At 52.0% G+C, this 17,874-nt stretch overlaps 7 protein-coding genes across 7 annotated transcripts; 4 read left to right on the forward strand and 3 right to left on the reverse strand.

Annotated features, from left to right (window-relative positions):
• Positions 1-738: 738 nt before the first annotated feature.
• N7447_006903 (putative glyoxalase family protein) lies at positions 739-1,252 on the forward strand (the record flags this gene model as incomplete). Its single annotated transcript, XM_057231165.1, has 3 exons — positions 739-872; positions 926-1,122; positions 1,176-1,252. 3 exons carry the CDS (start codon positions 739-741, stop codon positions 1,250-1,252), a joined length of 408 nt encoding a protein of 135 aa, XP_057086255.1.
• Positions 1,253-1,389: 137 nt separating this feature from the next.
• On the reverse strand, positions 1,390-3,319 carry mfs56 (uncharacterized protein; the record flags this gene model as incomplete). The annotated part of the gene is made up of 4 exons (XM_057231166.1): positions 1,390-1,394; positions 1,451-2,011; positions 2,073-2,990; positions 3,040-3,319. 4 exons carry the CDS (start codon positions 3,317-3,319, stop codon positions 1,390-1,392), a joined length of 1,764 nt encoding a protein of 587 aa, XP_057086256.1.
• A 614-nt stretch (positions 3,320-3,933) lies between these two features.
• On the forward strand, positions 3,934-4,370 carry N7447_006905 (uncharacterized protein; the record flags this gene model as incomplete). Its single annotated transcript, XM_057231167.1, has 2 exons — positions 3,934-4,008; positions 4,083-4,370. The coding sequence occupies 2 exons, from the start codon at positions 3,934-3,936 to the stop codon at positions 4,368-4,370; spliced, it is 363 nt and encodes a 120-aa protein (XP_057086257.1).
• A 370-nt stretch (positions 4,371-4,740) lies between these two features.
• Positions 4,741-4,953, forward strand: N7447_006906 (uncharacterized protein; the record flags this gene model as incomplete). The annotated part of the gene is made up of 1 exon (XM_057231168.1): positions 4,741-4,953. One exon carries the CDS (start codon positions 4,741-4,743, stop codon positions 4,951-4,953), a length of 213 nt encoding a protein of 70 aa, XP_057086258.1.
• Positions 4,954-5,192: 239 nt separating this feature from the next.
• On the reverse strand, positions 5,193-12,090 carry N7447_006907 (acetyl-CoA carboxylase ACC1; the record flags this gene model as incomplete). Its single annotated transcript, XM_057231169.1, has 2 exons — positions 5,193-11,864; positions 11,932-12,090. The coding sequence occupies 2 exons, from the start codon at positions 12,088-12,090 to the stop codon at positions 5,193-5,195; spliced, it is 6,831 nt and encodes a 2,276-aa protein (XP_057086259.1).
• A 1,523-nt stretch (positions 12,091-13,613) lies between these two features.
• nde1 (nuclear distribution protein NudE) lies at positions 13,614-15,478 on the reverse strand (the record flags this gene model as incomplete). Its single annotated transcript, XM_057231170.1, has 2 exons — positions 13,614-15,185; positions 15,242-15,478. The coding sequence occupies 2 exons, from the start codon at positions 15,476-15,478 to the stop codon at positions 13,614-13,616; spliced, it is 1,809 nt and encodes a 602-aa protein (XP_057086260.1).
• Positions 15,479-16,408: 930 nt separating this feature from the next.
• On the forward strand, positions 16,409-17,751 carry N7447_006909 (cysteine hydrolase family protein; the record flags this gene model as incomplete). The annotated part of the gene is made up of 4 exons (XM_057231171.1): positions 16,409-16,518; positions 16,581-17,005; positions 17,065-17,196; positions 17,249-17,751. 4 exons carry the CDS (start codon positions 16,409-16,411, stop codon positions 17,749-17,751), a joined length of 1,170 nt encoding a protein of 389 aa, XP_057086261.1.
• Positions 17,752-17,874: the final 123 nt, after the last annotated feature.

The following is a 17,874-nucleotide window of genomic DNA, read 5'->3' on the forward strand; positions in this document are numbered from 1 at the left end:
TCTAATGATAATATTCCAAATGGCCTTGCCAATATCTTGCCCAGTAGTCACACGCTAAGGGCGACTGTCACAACAGCATGTCCACCCATTCATATTTTCCAAGTTGTCAATGTTGCACACATCTCGAGCTCAGATTCTGCAAATTGATACTTATTTTTCTAATAACCTTGCATTTCATCTTTGGCTAGCTTTTGTACCACGGCGTTCCATGTCCCCCACGAAGACTTTGGGAAAATGCTCTCTAGCGATGAAATCCCACCCACCTATGCAGGATCCCTATATGACCCAGATTGCAAACGGAACTATCGCCTCGGACCAAGAAGCATCTGCTCCAGCATCCATGTCTGTGAAACATGCGTGTAAATGATCTTGGCGATGTCCCTTAGACGAGGATGACATTTTCTGAATTCAATAACAGATACAAAGATCTCAGAATATGCGGATGTCAAATAAAAAGGCCGGGAACTGAAAGCATAACCCCCCGACATCGGCTAAAGCCGACCAAGAGGGGCAAACCCTTGCCCTATTTATTCCAAGCAATTCAGTGAAGCCATCGGGATATTTTTTTTCCATATACTAGATACATTTCACTTGATCTAAAGTCCACATCGTGTAATCGCCGTCATACTATTTGTTGTTTCACGCATCTCTCATCCGACACGGAAACTGATTCCCGCATTGATCCATATATACCCACTCATCTGCTTAATACAATCACCATATTCTCTATCCTACATCATGATTTCTGGAATCGCCCACATCAATCTCACAATCCCTCGGGGTACATTAGAACAAGCCGAAGAGTTCTACGGGACAACCCTCGGGCTCACCTCAGCACCGGTACCGGAGCTCCAGAGGGGGACAATCTTGTGGTATTGGCACGAGCTATTTCCTAACAAAGACACATTTCTGATGTTACCAATAGGTTCGACATCGGCTCCAGCGGACAGCAGGTGCATATTAGCTTCGGCGCGACTGATCCCCAGGCTACCCGGCACCCATGCTTCAAGCTGTCTTCCCGTGAGGAACTAGAGGAGATTAAAGCAAGTATTTATAACCACCATGTGCGTGGTGGCCTGGCGGCCCCAATGGCTGCTGATAAGCCTGGCGAGGTGAATTCTGGTGAGTTTCGTTGATACATCCCGCTCATGATTCTTTGCTGATTACCGCTGTAGGGACCCAAGGGAAAGAATATCCCACGCGGTTCTTCGCTCGGGATTTTGGTGGGAACTTGCTCGAGTTTACTATGTAAATTTGAATCGGTTTCTACGAAAGCACGGGTGTGGAATAACCGAGTCGCTGTGTGGCTAGAATACCAATGAGAAACGTTCCAATTATCACTCTGAGCCAACTGGATATTCCGAAGATGGGGTTTACCGTCGCTTGATATCAGTCTATAAATCGTCACAAGTGCTGTATATATGCCCAGGTACTTTCTCTAAACAGTTACCTCCCCCACTCCTCGTCTCAGCATCCCCCACTTCCTCCCCACGGTCCCTCCTCTCCCGCACAAGCTCCCTTCTCAATATCAAACCCCAAAGATAAGACCTATTAACAACCTCATGACCACCCTTCTTCAAAATCCAAACATTCCCAAGGAAGGTAGTAAGCAAAACGGACAGCCACATAAATGGCAACATAGCAATAAAAGCCCACATAATACCACCCTTAGCATCTCTCTCTCCGGCTCCGCTCTTATTCGTAAACACCGTCGACATAATAGTCAACCCAAGCAACCCTCCAAACGGAACGGCAAATGAAGAAAGACACGAAATCTGCGCCGTCATGGCAGGGAAATACGCCAGCCCGTGCATAGACGCCGGGTTGAGTCGCATCCCGACGCCGTGGCCGACCAGCGCCATCATGCCGTAGATGACGCTTGTTTTTCCTGCGTTCACGCCCCATGCTAGCACGGTCATCCCTATTGCCGATGTGATGCTGCCTAGGAAAAGGGCTGGGAGGGTTTGGCGAGGCCAGACGTTGGAGGAGAACATTGCCATGTAAAGTCCGGCTGTTTGAGTTAGTAAACGCCTGGTCCATATAGTAAATAGTAAATAGGGAGATGTACATACCGGCTAAGCCAGGAAGGAAAAATAGCAGTGCGATACCGGCATCGCTAGAGCTCCACCCTTCTACCAGCGTGAAGTATATGTCCATGAAATACATAACAGCAAACATGCATATACCGACGGAGAAATTGACCAGGAATAATAAGCCAATATCACGCTGTCTGAGTAACTCCCACGGCATCATTGCCTTCTGACGCGGAAGCGCCCGCGCCATCAATGAGCCAGGTACCATAAAGCGCTCGTACACGACCCAAGCAATGGCTAGAACCCCGCCCAGCACCAGCGGCGCTAGAACCGCAGCAGATTTCCAGGAGTATGTACCACCCGCCCAAGTCAAAGCGAGGATCAGCAGACCAAATCCCCATAGGAAGAGCATCTGACCACCGTAATCGATAGTCGAGATCCTCGCGAAGACCCGTCCGGACGAAGTCACGTCGCTCCTCCCCTCGAGTTCGGGAATAGGCTGCGGACCCTGCAGCTCGGTCCTCAAAACAAAAACCACAATTATCATAGCTACAACGGCGATAGGCAGATTGATCGCGAAACACCAGCGCCACGACGCCCGCGTCAGATACCCACCGATTACGGGGCCGATACTAAATCCGATACCAGAGACGAGAGCGAAGATCGTCCAGTTGACTGCATACTCGGCGAGGGAGACACGGTCGGCGAGGATAGTGCGGATTGAGATGTTGACGCCTGCTGCCCCGACGCCTTGGAGTGCACGGCCGACGAGGAGGACGCTGAACGCCGATGTTGGGGCTCCTGTGCAGATTGCGGATCCGATCATCATTATGAAGATTGCGGATTGGAGGACGATGTGTCGGCCGAAGAGGTCGGTTAATTGGGCCCAGAAGAAGAGAAAGGCGGCGGATGTGAGGTTGAAGACGGAGATGATCCAGTTTAGTTGTTTGATTTGGTCTGAGTGGTTAGTTGGGGGTTTGTCATTGGAGGCCGTTGTGGTACGTACTGAAATCCTCTGCGATGAATGGTAGAGCTGAGGCTATGATTGTTGTATCCAGGGCTTGTAGGCAGTATGGACTGAATAGGCCCAGGATGATCTTCCAGCGGTAGACATTCTTTCGTCGCTTCTCGGCAAGTTGTTCGGGGGTGCGGGTTTTCTTTTTCTTTCCGTCAGGTGGAATATCGATTGTGTCTAGTTCGATTGCATTGTCTGGTGCATTTGCGACAGTGGAATCTAGGCGTTTCCGCTCATTGCGTTTCTTGATTTTCTTGTAGATCAAAAACATTTCGATAGAATATACAAATGGCCGAGAGTAGTCGTTTCCGCGACAGTGACAGCCATATTTGTACCTATTGCCGACTCTACCTATGGCTAAGCCAATCTGATATTGACCTGGTTTGTGGGTTTAGGCAATCTAAGCCTCTGCTCTTGGCCCTTGTATTGACAAGCAAAGTCAGTCGTAATTACCTATTTTGGTAATGAGTGCGAATAAGATCACAAGAATTGTTGTGAGTTCGTGTTTTTTTTTTTTTTTATTCCGTCAGCACTCGCACAGCTACCCGTATCGGGACACGAATAGGACGTTTCTTTCCATTGCATGAAATTACTGAGTTTATTAACGATAGGATTTTTCTGGATGGGGATTTTGCTACAGCGTTGGATTCATTATATATTTTCTCAGATAAATAGAGATATTATATTCTAACGGGGCAACTTGAGATTCGCAAATATCACCTAAGCACTAGAATGACTTGCCCAGTATCTGAACTCCAAAAGCCTAAGCCTTGCGGTGGCACCAACTGACGAATTAGAGCCTAGCACTGTTGCCTAGCCCTGCCAGATACTCAGGTCATTATGCAACTCGAGAATTCACCTTTCCATCTCCCAAATCTCTTCACTATGGGGGAAACACCTACAGAACCAGCTCCCGCCTACGAAGACCTATTCCACGAGCGTGGTTCCAGCTCACATGGCGTAAGCAACTCGATCCCGGCATGATAAACTCCGGTCCCATCAGCATACTAACTACATATATAACACATGAATAGTATGCCATGGTTGATCAAACAGATGACGATGAGCACCGAGACGTGGAACAGGGTCACGTTCACGGCGTCCCCGGAGTGACGGTGACGGCTGATGCATCAGAGCCTCAACACACTCACTGTGCAGAATGTGATCGACAGCGGGAACGCAGAGAAAATCGGGAGAGTGGACAGAGAGCATGTGCTATGGTTGCGAAGACTTTTATCTTGATTTCTTTGTTTTTGATGATATTGGGGATTGTGGGTGTTCAGGCTTGGAAGGAGGTTCGGATGAAGAAGTTACATGGTTAGATGTTGAGATCGTATGTGAAAGACAGGATATCTAATATATGTCCTAGTCTACAAGTATAGTTGGCATACACAGGAATCCAACAGCGAACCCTCTATAGCCATAGATTGAATATATTCCATGCCAAGAGCCTTACCTAACCCAATACTGGAAGCATGTCTCGATCTCACCTTACGGCCCCCAAGCCCTTGAACCCAAACAGAACATCTCCGTACTCCGTATGTGCGTCAAATCATTCCGAGGTATACCTAAATCCCTTTGAGCCCACATTCAACTTCATCCCCTTTTCCTCAACTCTTACTCACTTGAACTTCTCTGCCTAATAACCATAACTAACGATCACAGGTATCAGACCAGGTTCAACCCCGAAAAATGTTCGCCTGGCTCAAAGGTCTTTTCTCCAAATCAGAGCCGTCTAAACCCCCAGAACAAGTCGAAGAGCCCAAAAAGAAAGGCAAGTCGCATAGTCGATCACATAGCAAAAAGGTTCGAGAACGTGAGCGCGATCTGCGACGGGCATGGACGGGTCAGAAGGGTGGGTGGAGGAAGTTTTATAGTAAGGGGGGATATTCGGGTGTCTGTTGATTTTCTTACAGAGTATATACACGAAGCTCTATGACTGGAATCATATCGCATAGCTTTACGGTTTACTGGATTGCTTTCTATCATTCTGGAAACAAGTTAATATTGAATATCAACACCGTCCTATATAGGATGCAAAATAAAAACCACCATCTGTAACAAAATATAAACTCGGGGTAAAAAAAAAAAACAAAAAACCATCAAGTCATAATAGATGCCTCTGTGCACATATGCAATCAGATCTAAGAAGAACCAAGGTACTTAAGCACATTCTCACGTTCCTCAACAGGCAACATAGAAAGCACCTGCTGCACACCGCGCAGACCACCCTCCTTGTTTCCAATAAGCAGCTGAGCAACCTCAGAGGCAACGCCATCAGTGCGGAGCGTCTCAATCTTGCTCTGAACCACCTTCTTGTTCTCCTCGTACCAAACAGCAACCTTGTGGTCATTGTGCTCGAGGTCCTCGTTCAGCAGCCCAGTCCAGGCGTGCAGGGTGCGCAGGTGCGCAGCGCGAGCGGACTCGCCGAAAGCGTCAGCGCCGGGGGCTTGGGACGCCGAGGCGGCGAGCATGCGCTTGACAATGGTCTCTTCGCTGAGACGGCGGCGGAGACGCCAGTAGAAGAAGCGGCGGGAGTTGACCCACTGCAGAGGCTGGCGGATAACGTTCTTGGCTTGCATGCGACCAGCGCGATCGTGCAAATCGGCGAATTGAAGCGCAATCTGCATGTACACAGGCAGGAGCTGCTCCTCGCGGGCGGCCATCTTCGCCTTTACTTCACTGAGCTGGTCCTTGGTAAGGGTAACGTCGGCCAGAGAGCGGCGGAGCTCGCCGTAGGTCGCATCCAGGCGGGCCATGGTATCCAGCTGCTTGTCGCGGCGGTACTTGATGTTCACCATACCCTCGGGCTCGAGGACACCACCGCGGGACTCTTCGTCGGCGTACATCTCCATCTGGTCGGGGTTGATGGTAGGGTCGACGACGACCCAAGATCCACCGCGGAGCTCGCCGTGGGGAGGAATGTACACGAAGATGGGCTGCTCGTACTTGACGAGAGCATCGACGATGTACGAACCGTACTTGAGGACCTCATTGTACATGTCACGCTGGCCACCGGAGAATCCTCTCCAGTTAGCTAGAATCATGACGGGCAGCTGCTCGCCGTTGTTGAAGTCGCGCAGAGCCTGGGCGGTCTTGTAGGCCGAGTTGGGGTACCACACACCACCAGCCTCGGTGGAGATCATCTCCATGGAGTCTGGGTTGGCGGGATCAGCAGGGGTGACGTTCTCCACCGAGCGAGTCTCGACGGCGATCACACCCATGGGGATACCACCAAGGCGCGCACGACCGACAACGACGGTGCGAGCCCAGCCACCAAGGGCCTCCTCGAAGGAGCCCTTGTCGAACAGGCCAGGAAGGAAGCCATCGACGTCGTCCTTGCCGCTGATGAGCCATCTAACATCATAGGCCTGCTTGGGAGGAGGGAAGTAGCCAACGTCACGGTCCCAGGTATCTGACCAGGCGCGAATGGGGATAGGGGAATTCTTCTTGTCGGGGACGAAGGACATCCACTCAACAATCTTCTCAACACCCTCAAAGTCATCGCTGGCAGTCATGTGGGAAACACCGTTCTTGTACATGATCTGGGTACCACCAAGCTGAAGGTTAGAGGTGTAAACCTCGCGACCGAGCAGCTTGTTGATGGCAGGGGCACCAGTGAGAATGATGGGCTGGCCCTCAACCTGGATGGCACGCTGACCGAGACGCACAAGGTAGGCACCGATACCGACAGAGCGGCAGGTAACGAGGGTGATGGTGAAGATGTCCTCGTAAGCCTTGGAGGTGGCACCGGCAATGAGGCCGGAACCCTTCAGACACTCGACACCAAGACCGTCCTTGGCACCAATGACGGTGGTGATCTTGTGGCGTTCCTCACCCTCATCGTTGATGAGCTCGGTGATGACCTCCTTCTTCTTGCTGGCATCAAAGCGCTTCTTAACCTCGGGAGTGAGGTAGAGGTACTTGAAGCCGGCCTCAGGCTTCTCCGGGTTGTTCCAGGCAACCGAGAAGTAGGGGATGATCTCGTCGGCGACGCCGATACGGGCGCCGGAGTTTGCAGACAAGTAGATACGGGGAATACCCAACTTGCGGGCAAGCTCAGTGCACTTGTGGAAGAACTTGTCTTCTTGGGGACCGAAGGAACCAATCTGGAAGGTGATGTCGTTGGCGACAATGATGAAACGTCTGCCACGGGGGTATTCGGGAGTACGGGCAGTGATGATCCAACCAACCATACCGTGGGTGTTGGTACCAGGCTCGCGAGAGACCTCCACAAGGTTGTCGGTGTCATCCAAGACCAGCTCGCTGTAGTCAATGCACTCTCCCACAGGAGGGCGCTTCTCGTACAAGGAAGGAATCTTCTCGGCAATCTTGGACCAGCTGTTCTGGAAGGCCTGACGGAAAAGCTCGGGGAAATCGTACACGTACTGAGTTCCCATCAAGTGAGCCTTGTAACGCTTGGGCTGCAGCCACTCCTTGGTGGGGTACGGGGTGGCGACAGGGCGCAGATGCATAGAGCCCAGCTTGGCAGTACCACCAATGCTCTGGAAGATCCATTCGCCCTTCTCGGACTTGCGCTCGATGTACAGCTCGACGTTGATGATGAAGCCGTAGGTGTTGCTGATAATCACACGCAGGGGGTAGGGCATACCGGTAGCCGGGTCGGTGCAAAGGATGCGAATCTCTGCGCCAGTGACACGGAGGCGCCACAGACGGCGGCCGAAGCGATCGAGGAAACCGGCCAGGGCTTGCTCAACATCGACGGGCTGGAGGTTGAAGACGGGAGAGAAATTGATGAAGATGTGGTTCAGGTCAGAGTTGTTGTTACCAATAATCTCCAGGGCGTCCAGGATGTCGTTCATAAGGCGGTCAGCCTCCGAGATCAGGTACTCGGCGGTAGGGATATCATCGCGCAGACGACCGGGACGAACGACAGCACGAACGAAGTAGCGCTTGTCGATAGCCTTGTCGTTCTCGGGGCCCTTGCCAATAGCCTCGTAGACATGAATGTTGCGGTTCTCGGTGAAGACGGGCTTGATGTTGAACTTGGACAGACGGCCGAGCTCCAGCTGGAAGGCAAGAGCGGGCTCGCTGTGGCGGATACTCAGGTCCTCCTCGTAGTGGGGACCACGGAAGGTGAAGTAACCGGGATAGACACCTTCCTTACCGCAAATGAAGGTGACACGACGAATACGGCGGGCGAGAAGCTCTTCCTTGTTGTCAGCGAGCAGCTGCTTCATCTGTTCAACAAGCTCCGAATCTTCCATGTCCTCGATATCGCGGATAGCAATGTTGCAGACTCCGGTGAGCTCGCTGTCACTCACGGTCTTAGGAGCGGGACGACGCTTGCCTTCAAGGCTGGCAATGAGGCCCTGCTCGCTGGGTCGCTTGACGTTGGAGCCGCCGAGAGGGAAGACCTCAAGTGCCTTGGAGAGGATCTCCTCGGCATCCTCCAAGTACTGCACGGGGATGATTACACCCTTGCGGACGGGGTCACTAGCAGCGTCGCTCACAAAGAGGGACATGTCGCCGATGGAGTTGATACGCTTGAAGGGGTTGGTCTCCGCAATGGGAGTACCCGGGGCGGAGGGCTGGGCGTTGAGAACACCGAACTCACGCTGGCCGAGCTTGCCAAGGGTGAAGTCCCAAGATAGGAAGGGCTGCTCATTGGAGGCGTTGTATTCGATGCCCTTGAGAGTGTACGCACGGTAGGCACGACGAACGTAAACCTCCAGAGAGGCAAGGGTAACCCAGGGGTCAGCGTGGACGAAGAAGCGAGGAAGAACATCGAAGACAGTGTACTTCGAGTCGACGACCTCCTTCAAGACCGTCAAGGAAGGCTCACGGTGCTCCCATCCGGTCTCGCCGTAGCGAGATTCGACAACGGAAGATCGCAGAATGTGCTCCATCTGCGACAAGCGCTCATCCAGAGATGGCATAGCACACTGAATAAGAACCTCACGGGCCTTGAGAGTAACCTTCGCGGAAGAACGAGACTCAAGCTCGGTCAACAACTTAAGAATGGGCTTGAAGTGCTTGCCGACATTCTCGACGAGGGGCTGGTTGGGGCGGTACATATCTAAAATGGCCAGAACCAGGTTGTTCTTCGAACCAATGCGGCTGTGGGAGAGGACAGTGTGGACAATGCTGGTGATGTCGTCCTTGTTCTCCTCACGGAGCTTGAGAATGACATCTTCGTCGCGGAAATTGTGGGTGGAGAACAGCTTTTCAACGTCGTGGTACTGCTGGAGCAGGCCAATGAAGACATTGTACTCGTTGGACTTCAAACCATCGACGTACTTGTTGATAACCTCAACCAGAGGCAAGAGGGTGGCCTTGAGAATCTCAGCATCGGCAGGGCCGATGTTCTCCTCGATGAAGCGAAGGATAGCTTTCTGGAGCTGCTTGGCAGGGAACTCGGCCTTGCGGGCCTTGGCACGGTCAACCACGTTCTGTAGCTGAGCATCCAGTCTCTGGGGAATGCGAGAGTGCAGCGCAGAGGATTGTGCATTCCACTCTCCGTAAGGAAGGTCGGGATTGCGCAACACCTCAACAAGATCCTTCAGGGTGGTACCCATAATGACCTGGTTGTCGAAACCGCGAAGAATGTTCTCCAAAATGCTGTGAAGCAGGAAGAAGCGCTGGGAGGGCTTGTTACCAAGAACGGTAGGCGAGCCAAGCTCGGGCAGCTGACCAGTGAAGGGCTGAGCGTGCTTGACGCGGGAGGGGTCATCCAGGGCGAGGATACCGAGGATGTCACCAGCCTCCAGAGTAGCACCGGGCTGCTTGATGAGCTGCACGATACCATCCTCCTTTGCGATGAGGGGCATGTACATCTTCATGACCTCAACTTCAGCGTAAGACTGACCAGCGCGGATGTGCTCTCCATTCTCAACGGTGAACTTTACAAGCTTACCAGGGGAGGGAGAACGAAGTTGAGTAGGATCGTTCTCCTGCTCCAAGAGGCAGGTCTTGCCGTCCACACTGAGACGAGTGGCAGCGGCCTCCTCCTTCCAGTAAACGTTGTGACTGCGGCCGCTAAGGAGAACCAGCAAACCACCATCAGCCAGGGCGCGAACACCGACTGAGCACTTGGAACCGTTGATGAAGAGGTGGTAGCTGTCCAAGCTAGCACGAGTGGCAGTGAACTTGTAACGCTCGCCTTCGTAAATGAAGTCGACAGGGAAAACAGTCTTCAAGATCTCCTTGGACGGAACCTGACCCTTTCCTAGACCGACACGGTACTCATCAATACCAGCCTCGCTAGCAAGGTGGGCCTTGGTGACGGCACCACAAATGATAGCGACAGTTTGATCGGGACGCTCAGCAGTCAGCTTGTTAGAGATAAGCTGGTCGAGCCATCCAGTGGTGATAGTGTTGTCCTCGAAAGCGGGGGTTTCGAGAAGCTTGATCAGGTATTCAACGGTGGTTCGGAAATCACCACGAATGCTCAATTCCTTCAAAGCAACGACCATGTGCTTGCGCGAAGCGGATCGGTTCTCACCGTAGGCGAAAATGTGACCGAATTGACTGTCAGAGAAACTGTGGATACCACCAGCGGTACCGACAGAGAAGTAACCCCAGACGTTTGACGAACTGCGGAAGTTCAGCTCGTGCATAGTACCACTGGAGGGCTTGAAACCCTCGCCAGGATCTTCGGAGGTGATACGGCAAGCAGTGGTGTGGCCCTTGGGCTGAGGACGACGCTGGGTCTGGAAGCTCTCTTCCTTGGAGAAATCGAAGTCAATTTCGGCGGAGGCGTTGGGGTCGACACCGTAAAGAAGACGAATGTCACGAATGCGGTGCAGGGGGATACCCATGGCAATCTGGAGCTGTGCAGCTGGCAAGTTGACTCCCGAGACCATCTCAGTGGTGGGATGCTCGACCTGCAAACGAGGGTTCAACTCGAGGAAGTAGAACTTATCGTCAGAGTGCGAGTAAAGGTACTCAACGGTACCGGCAGAAACATATCCGACCAACCGACCAAGGCTCACGGCAGCGCGCTCCATGGCCTGGAAGGTGGGCTGCTTCGCAATAGTCACAGGAGCCTCCTCGATAATCTTCTGGTGACGACGCTGAACGGAGCAATCACGACCGAAGAGGGAAATGTTGTTGCCGTACTGATCAGCCAGCAACTGCACCTCCAGATGGCGAGCGTTGCCAGCCAGCTTCATGATGAAGATAGGCGATCCCGGAATCTCGTTGGCGGCGGCATTGTACAAGGCGTGGAACTCTTCCTCGTTCTCGACCTTTCGAATACCCTTACCACCACCACCTTCGGAGGCCTTGACCATAACAGGGAAACCGATTTCCTTGGCCTTGGCCAAACCCTCTTCTGGGGAAAAGGTGCAACCCTTCTTATAGACCTCGTCCTCGACTGTCACGATACCTTGTTCATCAAGCTTCACAGCGTCAACGCCGGTTCCAGACCAGGGAATGCAAGGCACACCGGCATGCTGTGCAACAATGGTAGAAGAGATCTTGTCACCAAGCGAGCGCATGGCCGAAGCTGGGGGTCCAATGAAGATAATCTTCTTGGGCGACGCAGCGAGAGATTCGGGTAACCGAGGATTTTCGGAGGCGTGACCCCATCCTGCCCACACGGCGTGGACATCCATTCGCTCCGCAACATCGACAATTAACTCGACGTTGGCATAATTATTATTATTGGTTCCACCGGGAACCTCAACGTATTGGTCGGCCATGCGAATATAGTCGGCGTTGGCTGTCAGATCTTCGGGAGTGGCCATCACAGTGAATTGGATAGCACGCTCGTTGCCGAACGTCTCGTAGGCCCATTTCCGCACTGAGCGAATCTCTTTGACAGCGGCAATACCGTTGTTGGCAATAAGCACCTAACAAAGTCAATGCCATGTTCAATTTCCCGTTGCGCCTGGAACTGTCTTTTGATTTCCCACTTACCGATGTAATGACGGAGTGACCCTCGTGAGCGGCCACGAAATCCTTGACAGCGCTAGGAGGTGCTGATTCGAGGGCATTGCCACCGATGAAATGTGAGGGGAGGTCGTGTTTGGTGACAGTCGCGCCGTTGGCCGACGGGTTGCCATTTGTGATGGCCATGATGCTGATAATCACAGGTCAGACTCCCTTATAGGAATTGGGGTTCGTTCGCGCAGTATGCGGCGCTGATTAAAAAGTCGGGTAATGTACAGTGGAAGTGGCGGAAAGAGCCCGAGTGGTGGCTACGGGCAGAAAAAAGTGAGGGAGGAAGGAAGAGGGGGATGGAAGGTGACAGAAGAGTAAGCGTGAGGAATGAGCTCTGGAGGGGAAGAAAGGGCCAGGTCAGCATGTGTAATTGGAGTTGAAGAAATGATAGCGTCAAATGCGGAATTGGTCTGCAGGATTCGCAAACGGCATAAAGGTACGAAGTACCGGACTTCAGGACTTCAGGACTTCAAACTTCAGACTTCAAACTCACCGAGAACCACCACGACTCGAACGAAATACCAAAATTGAATATAGAAAAGAGATTCGGAATCAATCAAGTCCAGGAGAAAAATGCTGAGAAGATGATTTCCTGGAGTCCCACCGAAGTGGAGATCATCCCAACTGGCTGTGATTGATCCCCCTAAGTGGCCGAAGGTCCTTGTACCTCTCCATAGTTAATAGTATGTAAAGGTACTTTACCAGGAACGAGAGCTCCCCCAACTCCCTGGCTTTGTTGGGCCGGGTTCCACCACAATTCTGTTGGCTCTATTTTTTTTTCTTTTTTTTCTTTTATTTTTTGCTTTTTATGTTGTATATAAAACATAGAATGCAGAGTTGAATCCAATCCAGCATTTACTATTAAGGACATTTCATCTACGGAGTACATACTCCGTATCTCCGTATATTGACACTTCCCCACGGGTCTCGGGCCCATTCGGTACCCGATACGGATTTCGGGGTGTTTTCTTTCGGCGATTTTCATTTTCGTCGTTTTTTCATTCTTGGTTCGGTTTTAACTTTATGTAAGATTCAATGTCAATGTTACATAGCTGGAATAGAATTCAAGATTTTAATATAAACTATCTTGGAAGCATGCAATCTAGATACTACATATAACCTGAATCTATAAATTATGCTCCACGCCACTGCCAATCCCGTCTGGGAATGGGACGCTATCCTAATTCGGTCAACCTGCATGATTCAACACGATCTGCCTTCCCAAGGTTAATGCAAAAGGAAAAATGCCAGTTGACCAATAACATCATCCATCATATCCCAACTCCCGAAGTCAACCCATTATTCCCAAATAGATCTACGCCACTCTACGCCAAAATGGACCAGCTTACATTTGTACGTTATTTAATTTGGATATGTAACATCTTGGGTATTATTGGATGAATGAAAAGACAATCGCTGAGACACAGCTTAGAACGTCCCCAGAATCCACCGGGGGCCATATCGCACAATGAACCAGGCCTGGCTGGTCCGAGAGTCAATATGCAAAACTATAGGGATGATGACCAGGGCGGTCTGCACCCCTTGTAAAATGCATGAACCTTGGAAGTATGTAAAACAAACGTCGAAAAATAACCTTAGCACACAACCCATTCACTAAATCCCCACGTAAACTCCATAAATAAAGGCGAATAGACCAATTAAAAGGTCTCTCCCAGGTCATCGACTTGGGTCTTCCGGTTTGGCGGTGGCATGGTACCAGGTCCGATGCTGGTCTTGAAGCTTCGGGGAGCCGGGATGCCGCTGATGGTTCGCTTCTTTACTACTGGGGTGGGGGTAGTAGTCACAGATGGGCGTGGAATATCTTGGGAAATGCGGGAGGTGGTCGGCGTAGCAATGTCTTGATCCTCGTCAATGAGTGACATGCCCGCAATGTTAGGGAGTTGGCCGGCATGGTTGCTGAGTGATGATCGAGGCCGCCGGCCCTCGATCAGAGGGTTCGTCGAGTAGTGACCCAATGGCGTTTTGGCCCCGGGACGACTCGAACGACTTTCGGGCCGGGCATTTACGGGGACACCCGAGTGCACGCTCTGGCTGAAGGAGCTGAGGCTAGAGTAACTCGTGCGGCTGCTCGGGCGACTCTCGCCTGTCCGTCCAAATGACTGACGACCCTGCGGGGGGTAAGATGGAGTGCTTTCACTATCTCGCGCTGAGGAGCCAAGGCTACTGTTACTTAGTCGCTTGCGAGAATTCCGACGAACAGTGATCGACGAGGGGACGATCGGGCTGTCACTGACCACGGATCCAGAGCGAGGAGATCCGCGAGAGGAGGTATCGGATGGGGCGGGAAGTCGCGATTTGGCTGATTGGACGCGCTCTTCGAGCTTCTGCATCTTGCCGATCAGGCCACGGATCTGGAACAGTGATCCAGACTTTGGAAGAGCCGGGGCCCGCGAGGAGTTCATTCTTGTCAAACTGTTGCGAGACGAGATCGACATGGAGGGAGTGGAGCGACCATTGCCATTGACATTGCCGGTACCGGTGGCAGTGCTATATGCGCCATTGCTGTAAGCAAAAGATGAAGTTCTTGAATGAGTGGTGCGCGGTTGGGCGGTTCGTGATTGAGTCCGAGCGTGAAGGGTTCTAGAGTTTACTGGCTCTGTGCCAGCGGCTCTCTGTCGAGGGAATGTAGGTGTGCCATTTGCAGTGGGGTTGATCGACTTGCGCAAGTTCACAGACGACTCGGAGATAGGGGGCGAGGGTGGGGTAGCGGTCGACGACGCAAGGGATGATTTAGCGGGGGGCGTAGCAAACACCGGGGAAGAGGTAGCGGTAGGTGAACGATCAAAGATCTCCAAACTCTGCGGGGTTGCTGGGCTGCGATGGTACAACGGGGTGGGCTTGCGGCGGCGGAACCCATGTCCTTCAGTATTTCGAAGCTTCTCTTGGATGATCTCGGCCTCAATCTTCAGGTCCGACAGCTCATCCCGGAGGCGTTGGTTATCAATGCGCAGCTGCTCTCGCTCCTGCTCCCCATTTCTTATTTCCTCCTCTAGCAAGACCCCGCGCTCAATGCCTATGTTGTATTTGGACTCCATGTCCTCCAGGGACGAGGTCGTGTTCCGGGCTTGCCGCTCGTAGTCATCGTTGGCAACTTCAATATCTCGAAGCTTGAGCTGCAAAGTGCGATTCACGTCTCTCAATGTGGTGATTTCCTTCTGCAGGTTGTTCTGCACAGCGTTGCCTTCAGTTTTCGACTGCTTGTATTTGGTCTACCAGCGCAATGTTAGTGCCCGCACAATTGTGAGAGATGAGCATGATACCTTACCTTCCACTCGTCGACTTCATATCGCATCGTGTCAAGCTTTTCCTTCAGTTGCCGCTCCCTCTTTTCCGAAGCTTCAATGTCCTTCTCCATCTCAGTCTCCAGCTCCCGGCTGGAGGACTGAAAGTCCGCAAGCTCCGCCTCAAGTTGCTCATACTGGGCTTTGTAATGAGCCAGTTCATCTCTGTAAGAGCTGCTCGTATGCTTCCGTTCGGAAGGTGATTCATCGACGGCCGGCATCTTCTCGCGTTGGGCACCCAGAGGACCGGTCGCAAAGAAGATGTCTGGACGATACTCGTCGTCCAAAATTGGCGAAATTCGGTAGGGACTGTGCACCAAGCTATCTTGCCCTGCAGATCTCACCAGCCCCTCTCAAAGACTCATATGTTGTGTGGTGGCCCGATGTCAACAACCGTGCGTTTTGATAAGAGCCCCTCCCCGAGGCGGTGACGCAAGGGATTGATTGGGTACCTAGTAAACTGTCCCTCCACAGAGAGAAGGAGAGAAGACCGAGGGATCCGGCGAGTTAAGATGTCCAAAGCTGGGCTACTTTCGACCCGCCTCGCGTCGAAAAGCGGGTTAGATTAGATCGGGCTGGGAGAAACCGATGTTGTTGTTTCGGTCGTCAGGGGGGGCCGGGAGATAAGCTAGTCCTCATTTGGCAGATCTGGGCTCAGCCACCCACCGCTCTTTTAACGTGTTAAGGCAGAATATTTCCGCCTCAGGCATCTTCAGGCATCGATTTGGAGCTAAGCCTCATTGGAGCTGAAAGTGATCCTGATCGACCTCAGCCCGTGATCTGGACTCAGCAGTCCCCAGTCTCCAGTCTTTAGGTCTCTAGGGCAATCAAATTGGAGAGGTAAGTAACTTTGTCTATCTTTCAGTATTTGTTCTAGAACCCTTTATGAGCTTCCAAGCTCTAAGAATATGTGTTTGTTGCCTCCAAACACTACCCTGGATGTTATGCCCACGCACGCTGTTCTTAAGATCGCTGATCATCCTGTTTGCTTCCACGCACTTGTTTACCCCCGATTATTCGCAAGCTCTATTTGTCTACCCAGTGTTGAGGCGCGTCGGCTAAACGTGGGATGATGGTATGACATCTGAACTTACAGTTTCCCTCAGATAGGTCCCCTCCAGTGAGGCTAAGGCCCAACCCGATCTATCATCATGGCAGACTCAACCGATCTCAACCTTGATGATGCGCCCAGCGACCTTCAAGACATTCCAGAACTGGCAATGCAATTGGTTCCCCCTCCGGAGGGTACATACCCTGACAAGTAAGCTCTCATCCCATTGCCCCTTGCTTATTAGGAGCAATATCAATAACTCATGTCTATAGAGCATCTCTTCTCGCCGCAGTCCAAGACCATGGCAAGGAACATGGCTACAATGTGGTTGTTAAGTCGTCAAGCACTCCCACAGAGAAGAAGCCTGGCCGCACCGCCAAGGTGTGGCTGCGTTGTGATCGTGGCGGCCACTATCGGCCACGGAACGGTCTGACTGAGGAGACGCGCAAGCGCCGCAGAACCTCGCGGTTGATGGATTGTCCTTTCATGCTGGTCGCAGCCGGGTCTCCAGGTATCTGGACCCTGACAGTGCTCAATGCGACGCACAACCATGGTCCCATTATCGAGAAGCCGCGACAGGTGCCTCACCACAAGGTCCGCAAGGGCCAGCTGCCAGCCATCCCATACGATTGGCCTCATGATGCCTCATTCACCCCATACACTACTGCACTTGTGATTATTGACATGCAAAAGGACTGTGAGTACTTCGAACTATCACCATTTATCAGGAGATCATCTGGCTGATTTTTTTTCTAGTCTGTTCGCCTGAAGGATACATGGGATATCAGGGCTATGATATCTCTGCTACGCAGGCTTTGATTCCCCGCCTGCAACGATTGCTTCATGCTTTCCGCTCTGGGGGCTTCCCAGTCTACCATACTCGCGAGGGTACTTATTGTCTTGTGTTAGCTTCAAAGATATTTTTACTAACTCATGTCAGGTCACCGGTCCGATCTATCTACTCTATCAAGTCGTGAGGCATACCGGTCCCGTAACAACGCATCTGGCTTGGGCATTGGTTCCCCTGGTCCCATGGGCCGCCTTCTTATCCGTGGCGAAATGGGCCACGACACTATTGACGAATTGTATCCTCTCCCCGGTGAGCCAGTCATCGACAAGCCCGGACGAGGTGCCTTTGCACACACCGATTTTGAGCTTCTCCTCCGCAACAAAGGAGTGAAAAACCTCGTCATTGCGGGTGTGACCACCGACGTCTGCGTCTCGACAACTATGCGCGAAGCTAACGACCGTGGCTTCGACTGTGTCGTCTTGGATGACGGTACTGCAGCCGCCGAGCCATCGCTACATGTGGGCACGATGCAATCGATCAAAATGGAAGGCGGAATCTTTGGAACTGTTGCCAAGTTGGACGACGTCATTCATGCTGTCGATAATTTCAAAACCGTCACCATGAAGAAGCTGGCTCCTCAGATGAGCGTCTAAGTATGTACTATTTGTTTTAGCGGGTTGACTTTGGACGCTGCGATTGGAAGGAAATTCCCCGGCGTTTGGGACTGGAGTTATCTCTTTTCTGTTGAGATACTGCAGTGCGCATACTCGTTGCTT

Source organism: Penicillium robsamsonii, assembly GCF_028829455.1.
Source record: "Penicillium robsamsonii strain IBT 29466 chromosome Unknown utg000003l_segment0_segment0, whole genome shotgun sequence".
NCBI classification, from domain to species: Eukaryota; Fungi; Ascomycota; class Eurotiomycetes; order Eurotiales; family Aspergillaceae; genus Penicillium; species Penicillium robsamsonii.